The sequence below is a fragment of the Carcharodon carcharias genome, chromosome 15 (genome assembly GCF_017639515.1).
Source record: "Carcharodon carcharias isolate sCarCar2 chromosome 15, sCarCar2.pri, whole genome shotgun sequence".
NCBI lineage: Eukaryota > Metazoa > Chordata > Chondrichthyes > Lamniformes > Lamnidae > Carcharodon > Carcharodon carcharias.
In genome coordinates, this window is record NC_054481.1 from 9,794,145 (window position 1) to 9,820,580 (window position 26,436).

General features: G+C 41.3%; 1 protein-coding gene across 2 annotated transcripts in view; it reads right to left on the bottom strand.

The window, feature by feature from the left end:
- The window catches only part of wdr90 (WD repeat domain 90), a 77,051-nt gene that overhangs the window by 5,039 nt on the left and 45,576 nt on the right, over positions 1-26,436 (bottom strand). For both annotated transcript variants that reach the window (XM_041207107.1, XM_041207106.1), the window contains 15 exons: positions 26,144-26,305; positions 25,385-25,513; positions 20,492-20,619; positions 20,143-20,180; positions 16,949-17,077; positions 15,082-15,261; positions 13,868-13,965; positions 11,046-11,145; positions 9,732-9,853; positions 7,240-7,396; positions 4,221-4,411; positions 1,643-1,811; positions 1,452-1,563; positions 1,035-1,206; positions 234-356 (listed from right to left, as the gene is read on the bottom strand). In XM_041207107.1, the coding sequence (XP_041063041.1) occupies positions 234-356; positions 1,035-1,206; positions 1,452-1,563; positions 1,643-1,811; positions 4,221-4,411; positions 7,240-7,396; positions 9,732-9,853; positions 11,046-11,145; positions 13,868-13,965; positions 15,082-15,261; positions 16,949-17,077; positions 20,143-20,180; positions 20,492-20,619; positions 25,385-25,513; positions 26,144-26,305 (2,010 nt within the window). The remainder of the gene's footprint in view (positions 1-233; positions 357-1,034; positions 1,207-1,451; positions 1,564-1,642; positions 1,812-4,220; positions 4,412-7,239; positions 7,397-9,731; positions 9,854-11,045; positions 11,146-13,867; positions 13,966-15,081; positions 15,262-16,948; positions 17,078-20,142; positions 20,181-20,491; positions 20,620-25,384; positions 25,514-26,143; positions 26,306-26,436) is intronic.

The window sequence follows — 26,436 nt, forward strand, 5'->3', positions numbered from 1 at the left end:
CTAGTGATAAATGCCAGTGAAAAAACTGCTGTACACTACCCACAAATTCTGCAAATTTCTGGTTAAAAGAATGAAGAAAAACATTACTGTGCCCAATAAATGCTGGCTGTCGTTGGATGATTAAGTAACATCACCTTACTTTATATCGCTGTTTCAAACTCCCTTCATTTAACAATTTTAAGACAAACTGCCCCTCACCCCGCTTATGGTGCCTTTCTTTTTCGGTAACATACCTGATTAAGAACATGAAACTGAACAACCAGTTCAGTGGTGTGCATGACCCACACCCTTAAGCTGCCATCCTCTGCACATGTGGCAAAATGACTTTCATCAGGGCTAAAAATCACTTGGTTAACCTGAAAGAAAATTTTAAAAAACCTGATCAAAATGCTCAACAATCTCCAGCTTATTTACACTCATGAAGGCAACATCTAAATTTTGATGGCAGCCAGATGCTGAAATTCCTTGCTTGCACTGGCTTTCAGAGACAGATACTGAAGTGCAATGTCACAAGAGATACTGCGTGTGCAAGAACCACAAACAGCACGATCTGCTGCAAAGACTAGTTTATTAACTAATTTTCACATTAAAAGGGACCAATTCACACTTTAAAATACAAGTCATTTTAACAACGTTCATTTAGTTATTTTGGAGTGTGTTAAATCCCTTCTCTGGTCCAAGGCTTTGGCAATGCTCTGAATTACTCACTGCAAAACTATTCTGAAGTTAACTTGCCCTATGCTAAGGGTTACTTTTCATCCATTATTATTTCATTTTTTTTCCTAATGCAGTAATGCCATCAAATTATCCTTCACTTACTGTTGTCCAGAGAATAGGTAGGTGGCCAGCTCTGATGGTCAACAAAGCAACCCTCCAATTCCCTTCTCCTCCCTTTGCAGCTTTCACATAATGCCGCTCTGATGGAATTGAGCAAGGCACTCATTAAGCTTTCACTTGCTCATTGCTCCACGTTTCCAGTGTTATTGCATGCTGAGATGTGACTAATTTCACCTTTTAAACAATTTGGAAGTTACCTTGTTTCTGTGGCCGCTGATCAGACGGATGCTGGTATTTTCAGCCCAGTTTATATACCACAGAGTCCCTGCTGTGGTCCCCACAATACCCATGTCCATGATATCATCAAAGACTGCACTAACTATTGTCCCATCCAGAATCATCTCATGTTCCAGGAGCACTGAACTTGATCTAAAAGGAATATAGATGGATTGTTATAGATACAAACACATCCAGACAAGGCATCACATTATGAAACTGGAAAAGACACATTTAAATAGAATTTTATTCCTTATAAGCTCAGCTTCTGAAATGTACAAGATTTAATCTTTCCTAATATTAAGTAATTTCCATTTCAGTACAAATATAACTTTGATCAAGAGCCCCAACCAGCAGACTCATCAATACAGTGACAAGCCCCAGTACAGCAGTATCACCTTGCTCTTGTGCCCTCGAGTCTCATCTCCTGCACTGCAGCGACTGCCCACAGCCGGATTTTCTTTGTGTTACTGCCAGTCATCAGGCGATATCTTCGACATTGCACTATCCCTGTAACAAAACAATAGCAGAGTATATAACACCATATCACACTGCATGAGGGACTGTGCTACATTATGTTTATACTTACCAATCTCCCCCTCATCTGCATCCCAAGCCATGAAACATCTATTCTGTTGGGTGTCCCATGCACAGATCTTCCCTGTATTGGTAGCAGTATAAAGAACTGAATCACTGTTATAGCACAATGCTGAGAGTTCATCAGCACCCACCTCATCTGGGATTGAGACTCTGTGAACCTATAACAAAAACACATACAATATTCAGAATTACTCAGTCAAAAATCAAAACTTCCCTTGCTCTAAGGAACTGATCAGATAAGTATCACATATGGAATGGGAAGCTATGTTTAGCAGGATGTAAATCAGCAACGAGCTCTTATCTTAAGTTACCAGGCTCAACTCAAGGTCTTTGAGATGCTGTTTACAAACCAGCATTTAGCACAAGTCAAATATCTACCCTTTTTCTTAGTATTATGGACTATATGCCTTCTAACTTAAAAAAAATGTTTCAACTGGGAAATAAATTCAATATTTCTATATCTCTGGTTTTACCTGTTTAAATATTCCATGTCCTCGCAACACTGTAGTACATTGTTAATCATCTTGTTCCAATGCACTGTGGTTTTATTCAACTGAATAAATTAAATCAAGCACTGCAAGAAGCTAGTAAATATTGCTGTTTCTCCGTGTTGTGATTAAAAATTATAGGAATCGATGACACTGGAATTTCACACATGGAATACTTCACTTTTCACAGGAAAACCAGGAATCATTCAATTTATATCAGTACATAATACTCTTTCAAGGTTTCCTAAAGTTTAAACTTTAAGGCTGCACATAAAAGGCCTAATTTCAGACTTCTGTGCAAATGCAGTTAGCATGTTTTGCATTTGTGAAAGCCTTTTATCTTCTGCACCAGTTCTTAGGGACAATGTCATAGGGAAATTGCTAGAATCCATTAGCAGGATACTTAGAAAATCATACTGAGATCAGGCAGAGTCAACATGGTTTTGTGAAAGGGAAATTGAACTTAAATAAGTTATTAGAATTCTTTGAGGAAGTAAAGTAACAAGCAAGATGGATAAAGGGGAACTGTAGATATGGTTTACTTGGATTTCCAAAAGACACTTGATAAGATGCCACATCAAAGGTTACTACACTAGATAAGAGCTCTTGATTAACATGTTTGCATGGATAAAGGATTGGCTAGCTATCAGGAAGCAGAGAGTAGAGATAAATGGGTCTTTTTTGGGAAGGCAGGTTGTAAGTAATGTGGTATCACAGGGATCAGTGCTGGGGCCTCAACCATTTACAATCTATATCAAGGGACTGAATGTATGGTAGCTAAATTTGCCAATGACACCAAGATAGCTAGGAAAGTAAGTTGTCAAGAAGTGGTAAAGTGTCTATAAAAGGGATATAGATAGGTTAAGTGAATGGGCAAAAAATTGGCAGATGGTGTATGATGTGGGAAAACACATTGACAGGAAGAACAGGAAAGCAGTATGTTATTAAACGGAGAGAGATTGTAGAGCTCGGTGGTACAGAGGGAGCTGGGTGTACTGGGACAGGAATCACAAAAAGTTAGTATGCAGGAAGAGCAAGTGATTCGGAAGGCAAATGGAATGTTGGCATTTATTGCAAGGGGAATGGAATATAAAAGTAAGCAAGTTTTACTGCAGCTGTACAGGGTCTTGGTGAGACCATATCTGGAGAACTGTGTACAGTTTTGTTCTCCTTATTTGAAAACAAAAGGATATAACTGTGTTAGAAGCAGTTCAGAGAAGGTTCACTCAACTCATTCCTGGGATGAAGGGCTTATCTTATGAAGGTTGGGCAGGTTGGGCCTTTAACCATTAGAATTTAGAAGAATGAGAGGCAACTTTATTGAAATATATAAAATCCTGAGGGGATCTGACAGGGTGAATGCTGAGGGGATGTTTTCCATTATGGGCGAAATTAGAATCAGGGGACACAATTTAAAAATAAGGGGTCTCCCTTTTAAGATGGAGATGAAGAGAATTATTTTCCCTCAAAGGGTCATTAATATGTAGAATTCTCTTCCCCAGAAAGTAGCAGGAGGGCGAGTCATTGAATTTATTCAAGGCTGAGTTAGACAGATTTTTGATAGGCAAGGGAATCAAGAGTTAATGGGGAGACAGAGAGGAAAGTGGAGTTGAGACCACAACCAGATCAGGCAGGATTTTATTGAATGGCGAAGCATGTTCAAAGGGCCGAATGTCATACTCCTGCTCCTAAGTGCTATGTTCCTATGAGAGATGCTAGCCTTAACAGAACTATACCCAAATAAAATCACTGTCTTAGCAGAATGAAGGAGTAAAAAACAGGCGGCAAGGTAGGTTCCCAGGATAAAGAAGACTATAGTTCAGCTACAAATGTAGTTTCTGATTTCTCTTGGGTCATAATCAATGAGGCAGACAGGGAGATTTTTTGACAAGTTCATCACCATATACTGTTCATATACATACTATTATAAAGTTGCATCAAAGCCTGAAATTAGAAGTCCCCCCCAGTCAATAGTAGCCTTGTAACTTCAAGAGAGTGTTCAAAACTTACAAACTAAGGACAAGCCCAATCATAAACATTTTGCTTTCAAGAAATACAGTCCAGTATGTAAAAACTGACCTTGAGTTGTACTTCATTACCAGTTTGCTCGACCAGCCAGAAATGCACCCCTCCTACCCCAACGCAGGCAAATTCATTGACAGCAGTTGGGTCAAATGCTAAATCATGAATAGGATTTGATACTCTTGCTGTTGTTAACAGCTCATAATTCCTGGTTTCCCACAAAGCAATTGAGAGATCCCTGTAATCTCCTGGAAAGGATTAAATCAATCAACATTAGAAACATTTGGGGGCATATCTTGCAACACATACATCTTATTTAAACTTTGAAGAATGCAGTACCATTTATGTATCCAAAATAAATTAAGACAGGTTACAACCTTTTAGACTGATTGTGGGACAAATTCAAATTTCACCTTGCCTCAGTGAAAAATTATGAGCTACTGAACGTTAAAGTAAAGCAATATAACGTGGATATGCGGTGCGGTTTTGTTATTATAAACGTTTATTAATATAATCACCTGGTTTACAGTTCTGCCTTTATGCAATGCTACTCAGGACAGTATCAAGTGGAAAATTGTATAAGTACCATACCACTCATGGCTTGGTATTGCAAATAACGCTTCACCTGTTTGTTCCTGCTTGAAATTTATTTTACAACAAAATTTGATGTCTCACCTTGTTTAAGATCTCTTTTCTATTTTTGGCCACGTTACATGTGAACAGTCATTTATCTGAAACATGGGAGGGGGAGAATTTTAGGGCAGAATTTTGCCCTTGGTGGGCGTGTGGGCCCCACCGGCTCGGCGGCGGGCGGACATCTGACCCCAGCCACCAAAACAGGGCCCACCGCTATTTTGAGTGGGCGGACCAATTAAGGCCTACCCAGCGGTCTGCCTGATGGGAAGCACTATATGCTTCCTGTGCGGGGGTGGAGGAGAGAGGGAATCCCCATCCTGCTCTTTCACGCTGCTCCCTGAGGCTAAGTGCTGTCTTAGGGAGATTACTGACAGTCCAAAAAACTTTAAAAATAGAAAAAGTAAAAAATTATTAACATGTTCCCCATATGTGACAATGTCACACGAGATGGGACATGTTAATAAATATCACATAAAATGCATTAAGGTTTTTAAAAACGGGCATGAAATCTCATGCCGCCAGTGGATAAGGTTTCATGTTTTATCAGGAGCCCGCTGGGGCTCTCGGCCTACCCACCAGCCTTAATTTATCTTAATTAGCCTGTCAATGGCCCACCTTCTTAAAAATTTAAAGGGGCCGGGATGACTTCGGGGGTTCCTCCCAACGTCATCCTGTGTCATTTTCCTGTCGGTGAGCAGGCCCCGCCCCCAAATCACCAACAGGAACATTCAGGCCTTAACCTTAAAACCAGGTAGATGTTAGTTGGGTGGGAGATTGAAGGATTAAAAATCTCAATCCTGACTGCAAACCATCCACTTCTGGTTCTAAAAGAGGCAGGACGGGAGGCAGCTGGCAATTTAATTATAATGAGTTTGTGTCTCACATATCTAGCCATCATTTCAAATTTAACTCAAACCTCAACAAACCTGTCAGCTATAGGAAGGGAAGGGCTGCAGAATCCAGGGGCAAGTTCCATCCCACGTACCTGCCTCACCAAACCCCACTATCAGACAAACCAATCTCAGCCTCCGATCTCTTCCAAAGGCATCTGACACCCCATTACTTTGCACAGCTCTGCTCTCCGATCAGGCGTCCAATCTCCGCACCCCCCCACCATCAAAGCCTCCAATTCCACGCACCCACAGCTGACCCCCCACCCCCCTAAACTCACCCCACCTTTAGACCCCACCAGGAACAGGGATCGAACTTAACTAGTCCTACAGCCTCTTCTCGAATGTTCCCCACCTGACCAAAAGTTAAGGCTGTCAATTAGCCTGACTTCTGGCCAGGGAACCTGCCAGTGATGCATGCTATGGAGTTAAAATTCCACAGTGTGGGGGGAAACTCTTACCTCCAGCCCAGTTTCCCCCTACCTTCCTCCTGGCTGGTCAAGAACTTTAAATTTCCTGTTAACACTGTTTCTTTCTCTATTGTTGCTGCCTGGCCCATTGAGTGGGTCCAGCATTGTCTCTTTTTATTTAAAATTTCGGGCATCTGCAATATTTTGCTTTTGCTCTTAGAAGTGTCTCTGTTAGCAAAGGAAACAGTGTGCATTCTGATGCATTCAGAGGAAGCACCAATCTGAAGGAAATTAGGTGAGACTGATTCCAAAGAGCTTACCCAAAGTTTACTCCTGCTTTTTGTTATTTTGATGTTTGGGGAAGAAAACTTGCTGAGAGAGGGTATACTAGTCATAAGCCATGTTTATCATAACTGATGTATTTTTTTCCTTTTCTGATAGTAGAATAGGCTCAAAATCCTTAGGGTTGGAATAAGGATCAGGGCAGAATAAAATAGGATGGGAGAAGTGGAAAGCTGCAAAAGGTATTTGCCAAACCACAGCAAAGTCCCGGAATTTCTTTTTAAACGACAAATAGGGTGCGGAAACAGGCCGCCCCAGTTTGCCTCAGCTGGAACGGGGATCAAACCCCTTGCTGCTGGTGTTAATCTGATCCACACAGTAGCTGCTAGCCAACTGAGCCAAAAAATAAAAAAAATACTTCCTAATATGGTAAAATTCCAAATGTACTTAGCCTTGATCTGGCCTTTAAGAGACCATAAAAGAGCATGCAGAAGCTAGTTCAATCTTCCCAACAATACAACTGATAGAATTAACGTATAACCTCTGTCTTATAACTTTTGTGGCATAGACTGTTGGATCACCAATGAGCTCCATCATCAACAAATGTATTTTTAACTTGCTGAATAAATCTATTCCTTGTTGCATATGCAAACTGCACCCAAATACCTCAAGTTATGGTGGGAGATGGCAGTTCAGAAGATCAGTCAAAATCTGCTGAAGCACTTTGATGTTACTGTAGTGACCATTAATTAAATACAGTCATAACATAAACCTCTCCACTTCTATAATTAGATCCTGTAAAGATACAATATCTGAAACAAAACTGTACCAAGTGTGAAGTAGCGCTTCTGAACTTACCAGCAGACATCAGGAACCGGTCATCTCTGGAGTAGGCCATAGCTTGTACCTCAGTCATGTGTTGAGAGACTACCTTCTTACAGCAGCCACTTGTCATATTCCAAATAAAGATACTGCAGCCAGTCTTATCCTGACTTCCTGAAGCCGAGGCGAGATCCTTCCAGACAGAACAAACAACAGTAATTATAAGGCAAATCTTCTCATTTTTGTTAAGGGATGAAATCACTATCTGAAGCAATCATCAAATACCATAAAGAGTTTACTCCAAGGAGCACTTAACTCAAAGCTGAAGAAATGTGAACAAAACCTGAAAACTTCTACAAAAGCTCATCTCCCTTTGGGCTGGTGGAGTTGGCGGGGGTGGGGGTGCGAATGGAGAGAGAGTTAATCTTATCTTTATATACTGCTCTTCCTCTAGGCAGGCCACCTAATATGCTTCCATGGAAAGAACATGGCTTAGGCCTTGTTTGTAACTTACGACTATTAAACAGATTTTCCCCTTGGCAATATGGGGGGCAGGGCCCGCTCGCTGAGGGGAAAATGACGAGGGACGACGTCGGGAGGAATCCCCGATGTCATCCCGGTCCACTTAAATCTTCAGGAAGGCCGGCAGACAGCGAAATCAGCTGTCCGCCCGCCGACCTGTCAATGGCCAATTAAGGCCATTGACAGGCTAACTAACCTTGTTAAAGATAAAAACAAAAAAACTGCGGATGCTGGAAATCCAAAACAAAAACAAAAACAGAATTACCTGGAAAAACTCAGCAGGTCTGGCAGCATCGGCGGAGAAGAAAAGAGTTGACGTTTCGAGTCCTCATGACCCTTCGACAGAACTTGAGTTCGAGTCCAAGAAAGAGTTAAAATATAAGCTGGTTTAAGGTGTGTGTGTGGGGGGCGGAGAGAGAGAGAGAGAGAGGTGGAGTGGGGGTGTGGTTGTAGGGACAAACAAGCAGTGATAGAAGCAGATCATCAAAAGATGTCAACAACAATAGTACAAAAGAACACATAGGTGTTAAAGTTAAAGTTAGTGATATTATCTAAACGAATGTGCTAATTAAGAATGGATGGTAGGGCACTCAAGGTATAGCTCCAGTGGGGGTGGGGAGAGCATAAAAGATGTAAAATAAATATATATATAATGGAAATAGGTGGGAAAAGGAAAATCTATATAATTTATTGGAAAAAAAAAGGAAGGGGGAAACAGAAAGGGGGTGGGGATTTAACCTTGTTAAAGACACTGCCCGTCCAAGCTTAAGGCTGGTGGGCAGGCCAGGAGCCCCAGCAGGCTCCAGATTATTCATGAAACTTAATCCACTGGCAGGATGAAGTTTCATGGCCGTTTTAAAAAAATTTAATAAACTTTGTGTGTTTCTTATTAACATTTCCCATCTCGTCTGACATTGTCAGATGAGGGGGATATGTTAATATTTCTCCAGTTTTTGACTTTTCTTACCTGTCAGTAAACTCCCTGAGACAGCACTTTGCCTCAGGGAGCATGCGCATGAAAGAGTGCACTTTGACAGTTGGGGATTCCCTCCTCCACTGCACAGGAAGCGCATAGCACTTCCTGTCAGGCAGTCTGCTGTGCTGGCCTTAATTGGCCCGCCCACTCAAAATGGCGGCGGGCCCCGTTTTGGTGGCAGGGGTCGGCTGCCCCCCCGCCGCCCAGCCAGTGGGGCCTGCTCGCCTATCGAGGGCTAAATTCTGCCCTATGTAACCTAAGTTTTGAAAGGGCCACAAACCTTCCATTTGCAACATTTGATTAAATTAATTGGTTCCTAGATGACCTAGGCGCACTGGCCCTAAGAGGACTAATTACTACAATGGATGCTGAGTGTATTTTTTTTTCTTCAAGTCAAGGTTTACAGAAGTACACTGCAATATTATATGTACAGATGAATATTACAAAGCACTATTAAATAATTTTTAACCAACAGAAAGTAACATACTACATTTCCTTCCTCTGTTCCCCAATAAACTTACCAGAGTACAAATATAAAAACAAAAAAACTGCGGATACTGGAAATCCAAAACAAAAACAGAATTACCTGGAAAAACTCAGCAGGTCTGACAGCATCGGCGGAGAAGAAAAGAGTTGACGTTTCGAGTCCTCATGACCCTTCAACAGAACTAACTAGCTAGTTCTGTTGAAGGGTCATGAGGATTCGAAACGTCAACTCTTTTCTTCTCCGCCGATGCTGCCAGACCTGCTGAGCTTTTCCAGGTAATTCTGTTTTTATTACCAGAGTACGAGTTTTTTACACAATGTAGATCTACAGATCAAAAGCAGGACTACAACTTCAGTGACAAATACAGAACTAAAAAGGATCGTTGTCAAATAACAACTGAGGAAGCACAATCTTCCAATCTGTGTTGAAGACAATTCTATAAATTATTAGATTAGCAATCAAATGGAACATTAACTGTAGGGGTATCCTATGTCACTCATGAGTGACAGGATTAAATTTAAACTAAATCCAGCCCGAGCATACCTGCGCATCATGGCTAACTGCAATAGTAGAGATCTCCTCCGTGTGACCAGTTAAATGTCTCTGAGATCCAGAATGCAAGTCCTCAATCACCACCAAGCAGCCACAGGAATATGCAAAGAGTGCTGGGAGAGACAAATAGAAACAAGGACAATGAAAACAATGGCAGGAACATTGTCTAAACTTTTGAAAACTTATTAGGTCACTAGTAAACACAGAATGCAACAAGCTGATTAGTCAGATGCAGGTTACAGCTTGATGCTGAAAAGCTGCATTTCAGTGGGTGTTTTGATACATGAATTGAACACATGAAACAGCAACTGACAATTTGTAAATCAGCCAATCTCTCCAAGAGCCACTTTACCTAAAGAAATTATCTGGCTAGTTTCCATCAAGCCTTCATTTTGAATTGCAAAACAATCTTTTTCACTAATTTCCTACTGACAGGAATAAGCACAATTCAACAAAGATCAACAACCTTCCACTGCCTTGGCCAAGTGATCGTTCTTCTTGTGGGAGCATTTTCAAACATCAGTGGATTATTTAATTGTATGATGAATGTCACAACCTTAAATTCAACCAGACATCTACATAGATGCTCTTTCCAATAGATGCCACTGGAAAATGGGCAAGAACTCGAGCCCTGGCTAATTTTATCTCCATTATTGTGTCCAGTGATTTGCTCATTATCAGCACTCAGGGATCAGCTAACTTAATACAGACCAGGAATTAAACCTCAATCTTGGTCTGAACAGCTCAGTAGCAGAAAATGCTATCAGAACTAAAATGCAATTTTAATGCAATTATGTTTTAATAAAGTCACACCATGTCATGTTTATTTTCAGCATTTTTGTAACAGTGCACAAAGGCAGATTCATATACATCTATTATTGTATTACTCAGTGTTAAAGTCCTACACTGGGTAAAAGGAACTTGTCATATACTAGCTGTGCCATGCTAAATGTATGACTCAGTGGCAGCCACTGTACAGTTAAAGCGTACACAGGGTGAAAAAGTGAGATTTCATTAATCTCATACCTAGTTACAATATATACTTAATGCCCACCGCAGTTGATTGACAAGGGACATTGAATAGGAAAGCCACTGTAGATGCAAACAAAGGTGTCAATTTAGTAAGCATCTCAAGGTAGATACAGCAGCCATAAATATAGCATAACATTTGCTGCATAATGTATGCTTCCTTGCCAGATCTTACATATTTCCCATATTTACTGATCACCCACATTCCAATTCCAAACAATATCTTCTTTTCCACTGATTCACTGCATCCATTTTAGGTCATTTTCTAACAATTACCTGTATCAGGATTCCAGACCATATTTCCTCTTCCATTGCCATTGTATCCAATTACTACTTTCAGCTTCAGATCCTCCTTCCCATCAGGAAGGACTGCAACCTATGAGACAAATTCACAGCTTGAGTTCATAAAATTACTATCATGTGCATGCGACAGCAAAGTGAATGTGGAATAAACTGCAAAGTGAAGTAAGGCGTACAGATAGAATCATCACATACTACAGCATAGGCCATTCAATCCATCAAATCTGCATCTGCTCTTTCATAGAGCAAGCCAGTTAGTCCCACTCTCTGACACTTGTCCGTATACCTGTAAATGTTTATCCTTCAAGTATTTATCCAATTGCCTTTTGAAGGCTGCTATTGAATCTCTATCTACCACCCTTTCAGGCACTGCATTCCAAACCCTAAACACTTGCACAAGTAGGTTTTTCCTCAGATCATCTCTGGTTCATTTGCCAATCGCCTTAAATCAGTGCAATCTGGTTGGTGACCCTTCAACCACTGGAAACAGTTTTTCTTTATTACTAAGCCTAATCTCTTCATAATTTTGACCACCTCTATAAACTCTCCTCTTAGCTATCTCTGCTCTAAGGAGAATAACCTCAGCTTCTCCAATCTATCCATGTAACTGTAGTTCCTCACCCCAGAATCATTCTAGTAATCTTTTTTATTCATTCATGGGATGTGGGCTTCACTGACTGGGCCAGCATTTATTGTCCATCCCTAATTGTCCTTGAGAAGGTGGTGGTGAGCTACTTTATTGAACCACTGCAGTCCATGTGACGTAGGTACCCCACAGTGCTGTTAGGGAAGGAGTTCCAGGATTTTGACCCAGTGACAGTGAAGGAACGGCGATATATTTCTAAGTCAGGATGGTGTTTGGCTTGGAGGGGTACTTCCAGTAGGTGGTATTCCCATGCATCTGCTGCCCTTTTCCTTCTAGATGGTAGCGGTCATGGTTTTGAAGGTGCTGTCTAAGAAGCTTTGTTGAGTTCCTGCAGTGCATCTTTAGATGGTATACACTGTTGCCACTGTGTGTCGGTGGTGAAGGGAGTGAATGTTTTTGGATGGGATGCCAATGAAGCAGGTTGCTTTGTCCTGGACAGTGTCAAGCTTTTTGAGTGTTGTTGGAGCTACACTTATCCAGGCAAATGGGGAGTATTCCATCACACTCCTGACTTGTGCCTTGTAGATGGTGGGCAGGATTTGGGGAGTCAGGAGGTGAGTTACTCGAGTTATCATACCAACACTGTCCTAATCAAAGCTCCCTGCCCTTTCAGGCAGGATAAAGCTTTCAATACATTCACTCACCATTATGTTAGATATCAGATTGCTTGTATTTGCAAATCAGTGCTGGCCTCTAATCAGTCAATCCACCTGCCCCTTGTAGGGTGCAGAATAACAGATCAGATCATTACCAGAGGTAGTGCTATTCAGGTTCAAGATGAAACCAAAATCTTGTTCAGGTAGATGCTAAGGATCCCATGACACAATTTCAAAGAGAGGCATGAAGTTGTTCTGACGTGTTGGTGAACATTCCCCCCTCAATCACTATTACCAAAAATTGCTGTTTGGAGGATCCTACTTGGGGCAAAATAATGAACTTACTTCTAATTAATTTACGTGAGAACCTCAGGATATGATGAAGAGCTACACAAAGTAAGCTTTGCTTTCTTTCACGCAACTTAATAAGGTACCCATTTCATCATAGTCACAAAATTGATTTTTTGTTTTGATTACTTTCTCCCTTTTTCCTTCTCTCCTGAAATTGGTGCATTCACCTGGCCATAGCCATTAAGTATCTTCTCATAACTCAGCCCAATAGCCAATTTTTTTTTACCCTGAGTGGTGAGTAGCATCAAGCCATTTCTCTATGGGGTGTACAGAGCATCACACCCGAGCCTGGTCCTCTTTCTCATGAGATTTCCAGACACATGCATTTCCAAGCAGAGAATCGCAAGATAGTTATCAGAGCACAAAACTTGGCTAATTTTTCCCAATGCATCCCAAAGCAAAGAAAAATTCCACAATAATAAAATTAATTTAGAAGTACAAGCCTAATAGCCTGGCGGGGATAGCAACTATAGCATAGCAGAAAAAGGCCAGGTGAGCCAGGTCTTAGTCATTTTTCAGGGAGCAGTGGATAAGCATAAGAAGCAAGTGATTATGCAAGCAATTGTAGGCTGTTTGTTCAGGTATCTCCAACCTGGAAGCAGATCAACTGTCCCTGTTCAATGGGGAGAATTAAAAAAAAATGGCACCTCACTTATTTGGCTTGAAGCAACTTCTGCACCTTTGCAAATGGAATTTGATACTCTCATGCTGAACTTTAGCCAAATTCAGAGTCAGATGTTCCTGCCCTTTTTAAAAACAAAACGTATGCATAAAAAGCCATGCTGCAATCTCCATTTCTATATTGTGCAGCAATATGAAGGGGCAAAGCTTCAGAGATGGAAGAAATAAAGGGCTTCAATTCTACATGGCTGTCTGGCAGACAATGATAAGGAACTCAACCAACTTTCTGCTGCAGATAGTTAGTGGGTGATGCTTGGTCAACTCCAAACAAATCAGCACAAAACAGTTCTCTCCCAGCCAGGTTCTCAGGTCTCTTCAATTCTGGAACCGTGGTCTCAGAGAGGACAGCAGGGTTCTCGACTATTATGGTACTTGTTCGTCCAGATTTTGTGTGTACTTGGATTGAATTGGATGCAAAGAGAAAACATCTTCAAAACCACAAAATACCAGCCAATTATACCAGCTCTGGGCCTTCTCACAGTATTGTAACTATATACAAAAACAAAGGAATTAAGGGATTGTACCTGAGATACCGACGAGGTTTTGAATTGAGCAGCGAAATGTTTATAAGAATCTGGTCGTGTATAATTGTGCGGAAAATCTCCATCTCCAACGAGGGATACTGTGAAAGAAGAGTGTGTTAAACTCAAAATGCACTCAGTAAAGGTCTGCAACTCCATGTACTTTTGAGATCAATAGCAATGGACTGAGCTTCGATGAAAAATATATTCTTCACAGATACATTTGTTCATATAAATGTACAAATACTACAGATATTAATCATAGATACACATGAGGAATAATCATGCTATCAATGTTAGATTCACAGATAGATGTGACTGCAGTAAGGGTCATAATCTATAGAATGTGCTTAGTGGAGCTTTACAAAGAAATTACAGCTTTATTTGATGCAAGCAAAAGGAGAAGAAAACAAAAACCATTTTGTTCTTTTGAAGGGAAGAGCAAAATGTTTTTGACCCTCTACTGGAAAATCTGTTTTTGGAATTGTGAAATACTTCATATATTAATAAGGTGGGGTGAGTTTCTCCAACTCTGTTAAAACTGTTCTGGTCATCAGATGCAAAACAGATATAAACAAATATGAAGAAAAAAACCAGAGCACAAACCTCTCACACTATGGGCTCTCACCTTTCCTCTTGTACTTTAGGCAACAATTATTGCCAATTGGGAGTTGATAGCTTATTGTAGTGCCTGTTTTCACTGCACGCTTGATTTAAAATTTAAAAATTAAGCTCTCTAGCAGTGGTGCTGGAGCTAGTGGTGATACCCACTGCAAATCAACATCAATCACCAAGTCCAAAGAACCACAGAATTAAATTTGTCAGTTCAGTTTATGTAGCTCTGAATGCAATAAACTACCCCAATTACAAAACTTGTAGTGATCAATGATATGATGATCGTTAAAATGCAAGGTTTAAGAAAATTCTAATTAATCTTTTACAACATTTGATAAAATAACTTGCAATGCAAAACTGTAAACTGACTTACATACATTGTACTTTCAATGTTGAAAACTTGGTTCAAAATAACTCACAGGCAGAAAAGAGAAAGAATGAGGTATCCAAAAGAGAGGGATTTGTTTACACTGCCTATGCTTTTTCTCCCAATTGTTGCACTGGTTAATTACAGAATAAGCAGAGGATAATGTCTGGATGTGATGGGGTGGAACAGGAAGGGTAGGTGGGAAAGCAAGGCTACTTTGCATCTGCTGAGCTACCTGGTTCTTCCAGCTCTTCCTGGCACTCCTGAAGAGAAACAGGCCTCAAAAAAGGTGACACATCCTCCCCGCAATGCAAGTTTTCATGTACTTGCAGAAATGAGTCTCCAAGTTCTTTAACGGCGATTGAGTCATCTTTCTGACTGTGGTCATCCTTATTCTCGGCATCAGACAAAAACACTTGGGAGCAAAAAAATCCCAAAGAAACTGTTAGAATGAGCCAAATCAATTAACAGAAAGTGTCATATCTGTACCAAGTATCACCTGACATTTGTAGTCATAAATCATTTATTAAACAACAAAACAGCTGTGACAGCTAAACAGCTGAGTTGTTACAGCAGATCAGAATATCCTCTTTTTAGCCAGTAGCCAACCAGGAGAAAGCTCATTTTGAAATTCATCTTCCAGCGAGGTTGAAAATACTTGAAAAAATAAACAAAAATCCTCTTCAATTATTCCAACCACATTGCACAGCCAAGGTCTGGTAATATTGGGGATTGTAGGGTCTGGCAATTTTTGGGGCAAGCATTTATAGAGTTTGCCTATGTTAAGCCAGAGTGGGGCCCAAGACAATGGGCTCAAACTGTGTGTAGTTTTTGCTTCTCAATCATCACTCTCTTCCCTACAACACTCCTGACAAATGGCCAGTCTCCCCAAACCCAATCGCTTCTGGGTTCACTCGGCACCATCGCCCTCCAGCCCCACCCCATTTCTCTGTTACCTTAAAACAATTAGTCTGCACGTGTGTGTTTGCTGACTTAATCAAGTTTTAATAAACATACAATTCCCACATAGAAAAATGGTCTTAAAAAGTTCAAAATTTCCTAGATTATGTATTTTCCAAGGTTTCATACAAAAATCTTATTGAATAGATTGGTTGTATCTTTCACAGAAAGAACTTCTTTAGAACTGAATTTGGAGTTTGAATTCAAGGAGTGGCTTCTTGTGACTGAGATGTACAATAACTGCTAAGGGAGAACTTCATAATTCAAATTCATCTACCGACGAGGTTTAATTCAGTTGGAAAAATAAAGTGAAGTCCTCTCAATTTTTAAATTAGCAAGAAATTATCTACATGAAACAATCTTTGATTTTCGTTCTAAAAATCAGCTGAAGAAACCACATGCATAATTAATCACAGGTGTTGGTCAGTGAGGTAAAATAAATTAAGCAGTTGATAATTGAGATGAAAAATGCTGAAAAAACTCAGCAGGTCTGGCATCTGTGGAGAGAGATTTCCAGCATCCACGGTATTTTGCTTTCATGACAATTGAAATACTTTGATGTGAAACTTGTCTAGCAAAGTTGTGAGAATTCTATCTCTGGTTTATTTCGAAATATTCACGAAAGAAACTCTCAAATCCACAAAAGGTAAACACATGCACCTTTCTATTTCAACTCTCTGAAAACAAGTTTTAAAGCAGAGCCCTTGAAATAACTTTATAACAGAGATATTAAAAGACATGAAACAATTCATTGAGTAAATTTAATCGTTATCGCAATACTCCTCATGGCTTACAACAAGCAAATTGGTTCAACGCAATTTACATGTTAAGATCAGTGGATGGTAAAACTAAAAAGCCAAATAACCAACAGATTTAAGAAAAGGAAGTCCCAACATAGCAACCGCCTCTAACTGATGTTAGTTGCATCCAAAATCCCATCACTAAAAGTAACCTCACTTTAACGAGGTGCGAGTAGCTGACCAAAATTGTTTGAAGACCCAGTTTTACCCAAAACCAGCAGTGCCTTTTAAATCAATAAGTATCAGCGAGGTATAATTCCCATGATGATTGTAATGAAATGTGGCACATTATTATTCCCATCCAGTAACTGGGGGAACCCTAAATTACTCTGTACTACTCACCATCCTGTTCAGTTCTTTCAATAGCATTGACACTGAGCTGCGGTGGGGAGGAGATGGGGACTGGCACTGACTGGCGAGGCATCCCATTGTTTTGGAACAGCTCACTGCCCTCTGCAATTGAGGGAGCATCTAAAATAAAAGAAGTCAGATTCATTGTTTAATGTTTTTGTTTCAGTATAAATGCTGCTCATCATGAATACAACCCAGAAGGAGAAATATGGCCTTTTAACAACAAATGTGTTTGGATGCAGGTTTGCACCTGCAGCCCTCCACATAATCTGTGGTCACAGTCATGATACTGTGGGAGAGTGGAGGGTCAGATGTTTCCCTGCAATGCAGAAGGTGCTAAATGACAGGCAAAGATGAAGGAAAAGGAAGCCCAGAGTGCAGGCATCAGTCTACAAACAAGTGTTGGTGCAACCCAGCACTCAACCTCATTTGGTGGCTGAAGTTGAAACAGTTCTACATGAGATATTATAAGGAAGGATGGCCCCTATTATATTCCTGAACCATCCACACAGATCAGCATGGATCAAAAGGAGGTGGAGCCAAATTTCAGGCTGCAGTTGGCCATTATTGTCACTGGGTGCGTCAGCTCTATAGCACATGCCAGCTGCAAGTGTCCTTCCAAAAGATAGCAAGGCTCTACATCTGATGCTCTGCTGATCTGGATCCTGTGAAGACATTTCTCAAGGTCATTGACAGGTAAATGTGCAAGAATTAGTGGCACCTTGACTGATGACCAAAATATATTGGCTGTTGGGTAAGTTTTCTTGCAAGTATCACCAAAAGCATGACATACATGCGTTTGGGTGCTTCTGGGGTGGCATTTTTTGTGATGAGTCAGACATTCCCACATCTTAGTGGCACCACTGGGTCTGCTCTTGCACCTTCCCCCTTGCGGAACAAAGTTTTTGGAAACACTAATGTCTGTGGGGTGAGGTTAGGTACCCCCTCTCAGCGTAATGAACATTAGGGTTACAGCAGGTCATCACAAAGAATGTGGCTTTATCTCCCTGAAATTCCTGTCTGTATCTATTTTTGCTGCTTTCAAATACCTCAGTTAGGAAGAATCTCATTGGAAAGTCAATAACTGCATTGGCAGGAGTTAAAATATTGGCGCAAAAACACAAGAACCCAAGAACTAGATAAGAAACAATACACAATAAGGCCAAATACAGTAAATTGAGAGGTTGAGAATAGGAAAATAATTCAGGCAAAGCAGGAATATGAGAATAGAATGGTGGTTAACATTAAAGAGAACCTGAAAATCAATTTCTGGTATGCAAATAGTAAGCAGGAAGTGTGATGGAGCCTATTAGGGACAAAGAGGGTTATGCATATACATATATATAAACAAAACATAAGAGTTGAGGGCAAGGCTGGAATACTTGAGTACTTTTTTTTTAAACCAGATTTTACTTAGGAAGAGAATGCTGACAAAATATCAATGAAGCGGAGATGATAGATGTTACAGATGGGCTAAACATTGATAGGAAGGATGTACTGGAAAAGCTGGCTATGTCATCTAGTCTAGAGGGCTTGCAACCAAGTTTCTAAAGGAAATGGGAATGGAGATAGTAGAAGAACTTGCCTTAATCTTTCAATCTTCCCTACATATGGTGACGTACCAGAGGATTGGAGAGTGGCAAATGTGACACCCCTATTCAAAAAAGCATGCAAAGGCATTCCTAGTAACTACAAGGCAGTCAGTTTAACATCGTGGTGGGTATGGTTTTGGAAACAATAATCTGGAAAAAAAATCAATTGGCATTTGAAGATGTATGAGTTAATTAAATAAAGCCATAACCGATTTGTAAAAGGCAGGTTGTATTTGATTAATCTAATTGAATTGGTTGATGAAGGGAAAGCAATGGATGGTGTCCATGATGATTTTAAGGAAGTGTTTTACAAAATACTACATAAAAGATGGGTTAACAAAACTGGTGCTCATAGGAGGGTCAGGGGTGAATGTTAGCTTGGGTAAAAAACTGGCATTAGGACAAAAAACAGGGAGCGACTGCTCCAAAATAGCACTGTACGTGTACCAACACCACATGGACTGCAGCAGTTCAAGAAGGTGGCTCACCATCACTTTCTCAAGGGCAATAAAAATATTGGGCCAGCCAGCAATGCCCATGTCCTGTGAAATAATTTTTTTTAAAAAATGGCAACTGGTTGTTTTTCAAACTTGAAGACGGTAGTCAGTGGTGTTCCCCAAGGTTCAATGCTAGGGCCACTGCATTTTCTGATATATATACACCTGACTTGGATATTAGAATATAGGGTAAAATTTCAAAGTTTGATGATATCAAACTTGGAGATGTGGCAGACAATGAGGATGATACCAATTGACTGCAACAGGAGACAGACAGGCTAGCAGAATGCACAGATGTGTGGCAGATGGATTTAATACAGAGATGTGTGAAGTGATGCATTTTGACAGAACGGATAGGGAGAGGCAATATAAACTAAATGGCACAGTTTTAAACAGTATACAGGAACAGAGGTTTCACGTGAATAGATCTTTGAAGGTGGCAGATAATATTGAGAGAGCATTTAGCAAAATATATGAGGTCTTGGGCTAAATCCTTATAAAGCTCTGGTTAGGCCAAAACTAGGGTATTGTGTCCATTTCTGCTCACCACACTTTAGGGAGGATGGGAGGGTCCTCGAGAAGGTGTAGAGGATGGTTCCAGGGATGAGAGATTTTAGCTACAAGGTTAGGTTGAAGAAGTTGGGGTTGTTCTCTTTGGAGCAAAGGAGATTGAGGGGAGATTTGACAGGTGTTTAAGATTATGACAGGATTAGATAATGGGGGCAAATGAAAGCTATTTCCATTAGCTGGTGATACTAGGAGCAGGGGACACAGATTTAAGGTTTTGGGAAAGAGGTGCAAGGGAGATGTGAGGAAGATGTTTTGTACACAGCGAGTGGTAATAACCTAGAAGGTGGCGGAAGCGAAGGCAATGAATGATTTCAAAGGAAAATTGGATGGGCACTTGAATGAAATAAACTTGAAGGGCTATGGGGAGAGAGCAGGGGATTGGGAATGACTGGATGGATCACTTTACAGAGAGCTGGCATGGATGTGGTGGATTGAAAGGCCTCATTCTGTGCTGTTATAACTCTATGTTCCACATGGTTTAAGATTATGCAGCTTGAAATCAATAATTTAAGTGGTGAAAACTCACCAGGTTCATGAAGGGCAAATGGCTGAATTGAGGGAAGGCTGCCAAGGAAGAAAAATAAAAACAATTAACAACCCATAATGAAACAACACAACCTAATCATTTAAGCTCTTATCCAAAACAGTGTGCTGACTGTCTGCATTCCTTACCAACTTGTCTCCGTTTTTACATAGTTCCAAGAGTTTCTGTTCTTTGGAACAATGTCACTCCAGAAAACAAAAGCACATAGACCAAAACATTCAAATCTTACCAAAATAGCTAGCGGTTCACATGCCCATTAAAGTATCACCACATTTCAGCAAGGGCCAAAGAATATACTCGGTGTATACAGTACCAATACCATTTCACTTACTTGGTCTCCTGGTCTAGGACGGAAGCAAGAAAATCCCAAACAAATATTGCATCACCCACACTGATTACACTTAGCTGGTCTGGAGTGAATGCAGCTTGCTGAATTGTTTCAGAGTGACCAATGAACACCTGGTAAAAAAACAACATAAACACAAGCAAGAATGGAAACTATCCTGAAGAGTACAATGTGCAACAAAACAGTAGACAAGAGGAGCTGAGCAATCTAAGCAAAACTAACAGACATGCTTCAGAATGGAGAACACATGCAGTCTGTGAAGCTGGGTGACATGCTGAACCAAACTCCATTTGCACAGGGTATCAATATACCCAACTAGAAAATAAGACACATCTTCCTGAAAACAGACATCCAGCTGTGCAGGATCAGATGTTATGTTATAATGAACATAAAACTTACATAGTTTCTAGTGTGTCATTTAAGAGCTGGGTTTAAGACATGCATTCTTAGATGTGATTATCTATCATTTGAACGTGATTATACATACATCAGATTTGTGGTTATATGTCATAAGTAAGATTCTTCACTTTTAGTCCTTTTTAATTTCATTCCAGTTTCTTCCTTCCTCTTCCTCTTGTTGTGGTAGAGTTTCAGGTGTTGGAAGCCAACTTATGGGGGAGGTGATAGCGTATCGTATTGTCACTGGACGAGTAACCCAGAGGCCCAGGGTAATGCTCTGGGGACCCGGGCTTGAATCCCGCCAGGGCAGATGGTGGAATTTAAATTCAATAAAAATCTGGAACCATTGCTGATTGTTGTTAAAAACCCATCTGCTCACTAGTGTCCTTTAGGCAAGGAAATCTGCCATCCTTACCTGGTAAGGCCGACATGTGACTTCAGACTGACTGCAATTGTGGATGACTCTTTAAAGAGCCTTCTGAAAAGGCCTAGCAAGCCACTCAGTTGTAGCAAAGCGCTACAAAGTCTCAAAAAAGGAATGAAACAGGAAGGAACACCCAGCATCGACCTAGGCACCAGAAACGACAACAGCAAACTCAGCCCTATCGGCCCTGCAAAGTCCTCCTTACTAACACCTGGGGCCAAAATTGGGACAGCTGTCTCACAGACTAGTCAAGCAACAACCTGACATAGTCATCCTCATGGAATCATACCTTACAGATAATGTTCCAGACACCACCATTCACCATCACTGTACGTCCTGTCCCACCGGCAGGACAGACCCAGCAGAGGTGGCGGTACAGTGGTATACAGTCGGGAGGGAGTTGCCTTGGGAGCCCTCAACATTGACTCCAGACCACGAAGTCTCATGGCATCAGGTCAAACATGGGCAAGGAAACCTTCTGCTGATTACCGCGTACCACCCTCCCTCAGCTCCTCCATGTTGAACACCACTTGGAGGAAGCACTGAGGGTGGCAAGGGTGCAGAATGTTCCCTGAGTGGGGGACTTCAATGTCCATCACCAAGAGCGACTCGGTAGCACCAGCACTGACCAAGCTGGCTGAGTTCTAAATGGCATAGCTGCCAGACTGGGTCTGCGGCAGGTGGTGAGGGAACCAACAAGAGGGAAAAATATGTATTTGACCTCATCCTTGCCAATCTGCCTGCTGCAGATGCATCTATCCATGACAGTATCAGTAGCAGTGACCACCACATAGTTACTGTGGAGATGAATTCTGCCTTCACATTGAGGATACCCTCCATCATGTTGTGTGGCACTACTGCTGTGCTAAATGGGATGGGTTTCAAACAGATCTAGCAACTCAAGATTGGGCACCCATGAGGTGCTGTGGGCATCAGCAGCAACAGAACTGTACTCGAACACAATCTGTAATCTCATGGCTCGGCATATCCCCCACTCTACCATTACGCTAGGGGATCAACCCTGGTTCAATGAAGAGGGCAGGAGGGCATGCCAGTAGCAGTGCCAGGCACACCTAAAAAGGTGTCAACCTGGTGAAGCTATAACACAGGACTGCTGGCATGCCAAACAGCATAAGCAGCAAGTGACAGACAGAGCCAAGCGATCCCACAACCAACGGATCCGACCTAAATTCTGCAGTCCTGCCACATCCAGTCGTGAATGGTGGTGGACTCTTAAACAACTCACTGGAAGAGAAGGCTCCACAAATATCTCCATCCTCAATGATGGAGGAACCCAGTACATCAGTGCAAAATATAAGGCTGAAGCATATGCTACAATCTTCAGCCAGAAGTGCCAAATCCATCTTGGTCTCCTCCGGAGGTCCCCAGCATCACAGATGCCAGTCTTCAGCCAAATCGATTCACTCCATGTGATATCAAGAAACAGCTGAAGGCACTGAATAGTGCAAAGGCTATGGGCCCTGACAATATTCCTGCAATAGTACTGAAGATTTGTGCTCCAGAACATGCTGCACCTCTAGCCAAGCTGTTCCAGTACAGGTACAATACTGGCAGCTATCCCAACTATGTGGAACATTGCCCAGCTATGTCCTATACACAAAAAGCAGGGCAAATCCAACCCGACCAATTACCACCCCATCACCCAATTCTCGATCATCAGTAAAGTAATGGAAGGGGTCATCAACAATGCTATCAAGCTGCACTTGCTTTGCAATAACCTGCTCATTGATGCTCAGTTTAGGTTCCACCTGGGCCACTCAGCTACTGACCTCATTACAGCCTTGGTTCAAACGTGAACAAAAGAGCTGAAGTCCTGAGGTGAGGTGAGTGTGACTGCCCCTGACATCAAGGCAGCATTTGACAGTGTGTGGCATCAAAACTGGAGTCGATGGGTATCAGGGGGAAAACTCTCCACTGGTTGGTCTCATACGTAGCACAAAAGGAGGTGGTTGAGGTTGTTGGAGTCAGTCCTGTCAGTTCCAGGACAACACTGCAGGAGTTCCTCAGGGTGGTGTCCTCGGCTCAGCCGTCGTCAGCTGCTTCATCAGTGACCTTCCTTCCATTACAAGGTCAGGAGTGGGGATGTTCACTGATGATTGCACAATGTTCAGCACCATTCGCTGACTCCTCAGATACTGAAGCAGTCCATGTCCAAATGCAGCAAGACCTGGACAATATCCAGGCTTGGGCTGACAAGTTGCAAGTAACATTTGCGCCACACAAGTGCCAGGCAATGACCATCTCCAACAAGAGAGAATCTAACCATCACCCCTTGACATTCAATGGCACTACCATCACTGAATCCCCCACTATCAACATCCTGGGGATTACCATTGACTAGAAACTGAACTGGACAAGCCATATAAATACTGTGGCTACAAGAGTAGGTCAGAGGCTGTGACGAGTACCTCACCTCCTGACTCCCCGAAGCCTGTCTACCATAGACAAGGCACAAGTCAGGAATGTGATGGAATGCTCTCCAATTGTCTGGATGAATGCAGCTCCCACAGCACTCAAGGAGCTTGACACCATCCAGGACAAAGCAGCCTGCTTGTTTGGCATCACAGCCACAAACATTCACTCCCTCCACCACCAACACACAGCAGCAGCAGTGTGTAACATCTACAAAGTGCATTGCAGAAATTCACCAAGGCTCCTTAGACAGCACCTTTCAAACCCCCAACCACTACCATATAGAAAGGCAAGGGCAGCAGGCACATGGAAACACCACTATCTGCAAGTTCCCCTCCAAGTCACTCACCATCCTGACTTGGAAATATATCGCTGTTCCTTCACTGTCGCTGGGTCAAAATCCTGGAACTCCATCCCTAATAGCACTTTGGGTGTAAATACACCACATGGACTGCAACAGTTCAAGGAGGCAGCTCACCACCGCCTTCTCAAGGGCAACTAGGGATGGGCAATAAATGCTGGCCGAACCAGTGAAGCCCACATCCCATGAATGAATAAATAAAAACTCAGCCCAAGTGCCCACTCTTCACATGTGGACCTAGACAGTGTGTTGAAATGCTATTCAACTGTGCGAAGCACCACAACCAAATAACCCTGCCAGCTCTGAGCTTGAACATATACTTTTCAGCTGTGGTTATTGGACAAACATTAGTGGAAGCGTGGCAACTTTTTTTTTTTAAATTTTCCGATCCTAATGAAATTAAGTCCAGTAGTGATACCAACAATTCTGTCTTGGCTGATATGAGGCAGCTCAACACAGACTAGAGACTGAACAGAGAACTTTGGTAGTTTACAAGGTTTAGAATTATAGCATGTACTGCACTGCCATCAAGGGACATTTCAGATTTTTACTGATTTTTCACTTAAAATTGACTGATGAACATTTCCCCTTGCCAATGATTTACACAAAGCTAGAAAAAATTGCTTCAATTTACAGTTAACTGTCTTTCAGATGCATTTTGACGTTAAGAAAGCTACAAATGCATAACACGTAGAAACATAATTGAAATATATCTCAAAACAGTAACTTTGAATGACTAGGCATAATTCCATCAGGGGATTTAACTGCGATCCATGTTCCCCCTCCCTGTAAAGTACTCCCAGGGCCCTACAGTGGTAATGGAACTCCATCATGGTATACTAGAAGGGTGATCGCCACCATGCTTCCCCAGATCCTAACAGTGAGATGACAATCTCAGTTCTGATTATAGGCAGAGAGACAGTCAAAAATCAGAGGTCACACCAAATCACTACAGCAAAGCTCTTGATGACACACAAAGTAGCAATGATAAGTGTCCAAAAATTTGACTCTGACCTATCCTTTTAGCTTTGGATGACATATATCAAGATATTTCTTGTGGGGGTGGGGGTTGGGGGGGAGAAGAAAACAAAAGTGGGAAATCAAATTTTTAAAGAATCAGTTCTTTTTTTATTTTTTCTTCTAACTTAATGCATCAGCATGAATGAGATGTTAAACTAAACTCAGGTTTCACTGTGTATTGGTACTGAAGTAATATGTTGGTCTAACTTGCTCAAAAAATATTAACATTGGAATTTCATACCTGGAAATTAATATCTTGTTTCATATGGTAATCCCAGATTTTAATGACCTTCTCTCCAGTGGTCAGTAGATACCGAATGTCCTCACTCACAGCTAAAGATGAAGAGACCGTTTTGTGTATATTACAAACCTATTGGAACAAAAAGTCCAATTAGTGCAAAGCAAAGGGTATATTTTCTGTAAAACACCAAGAGAATAAGCATGTCTACTATACTCCACTAAGTTCCTGGTTTGGAGCCTGCAATAATTCATCCGATATCAAATGATTATTCCCACACTCAGATTATTAAAGAAGGTATTAGCATTGACCAAGGAAGAGAAGATGTCTGACGTAAATCAAAGTAGTACAGGTTGTGGCCAACAGCTTAAAACATGTAACCAAACAATTAAATTGCCAACTTAGCACAATGAAAACCCAACATTTTAATTTAAAATAAATCTAAACTGATATGAAGGACACTTGCAAAGCTCAACCTGACTGAGGTCAGCTAACTTAGTACGGCTCAGGGACTGAATCTAGGATATTCTTGTCTGTGTGTGACAATTACTCACTGCCTTAACTAGCTAAACCATCAGGAAACTGTAAATAAATATTTAAGAATTCTAAATATAGGACTATATTTTTCAAATCTTTGATAAGAACTTTGTTGCATCTTAAACTGTAGTAACCCATTAATGCAGTGCTACAATTGTAATTGTAGTAAGTACCACCTAACTTTACAGGTTTTACTAAGAAATGCCCTCATCATCAGATACATACCTCTCGAATCAGTTTCCCAGTCCTTGCGTTCAGCCACAGTATCTTATTAGAGGAGGTAGTCACTAGCAGCTGGCTGATTGCAGCAGATGGATAGCAGACTTTGACAGCAGTGTCAAGGGTGGTTGTCTCCAGGTCCAAAATACTGACATCAACAAGCATTATCTACAGGAAAAAAGGTATAGTTGAAAATAGACCCTTGCTGCTATTACAATGTAGCTGGTACAGAAAAACCCCTATTGTAGTTGTCACACCCTGGGAGTATGACCGCATAAATACTATAGCTACAAGAGCAG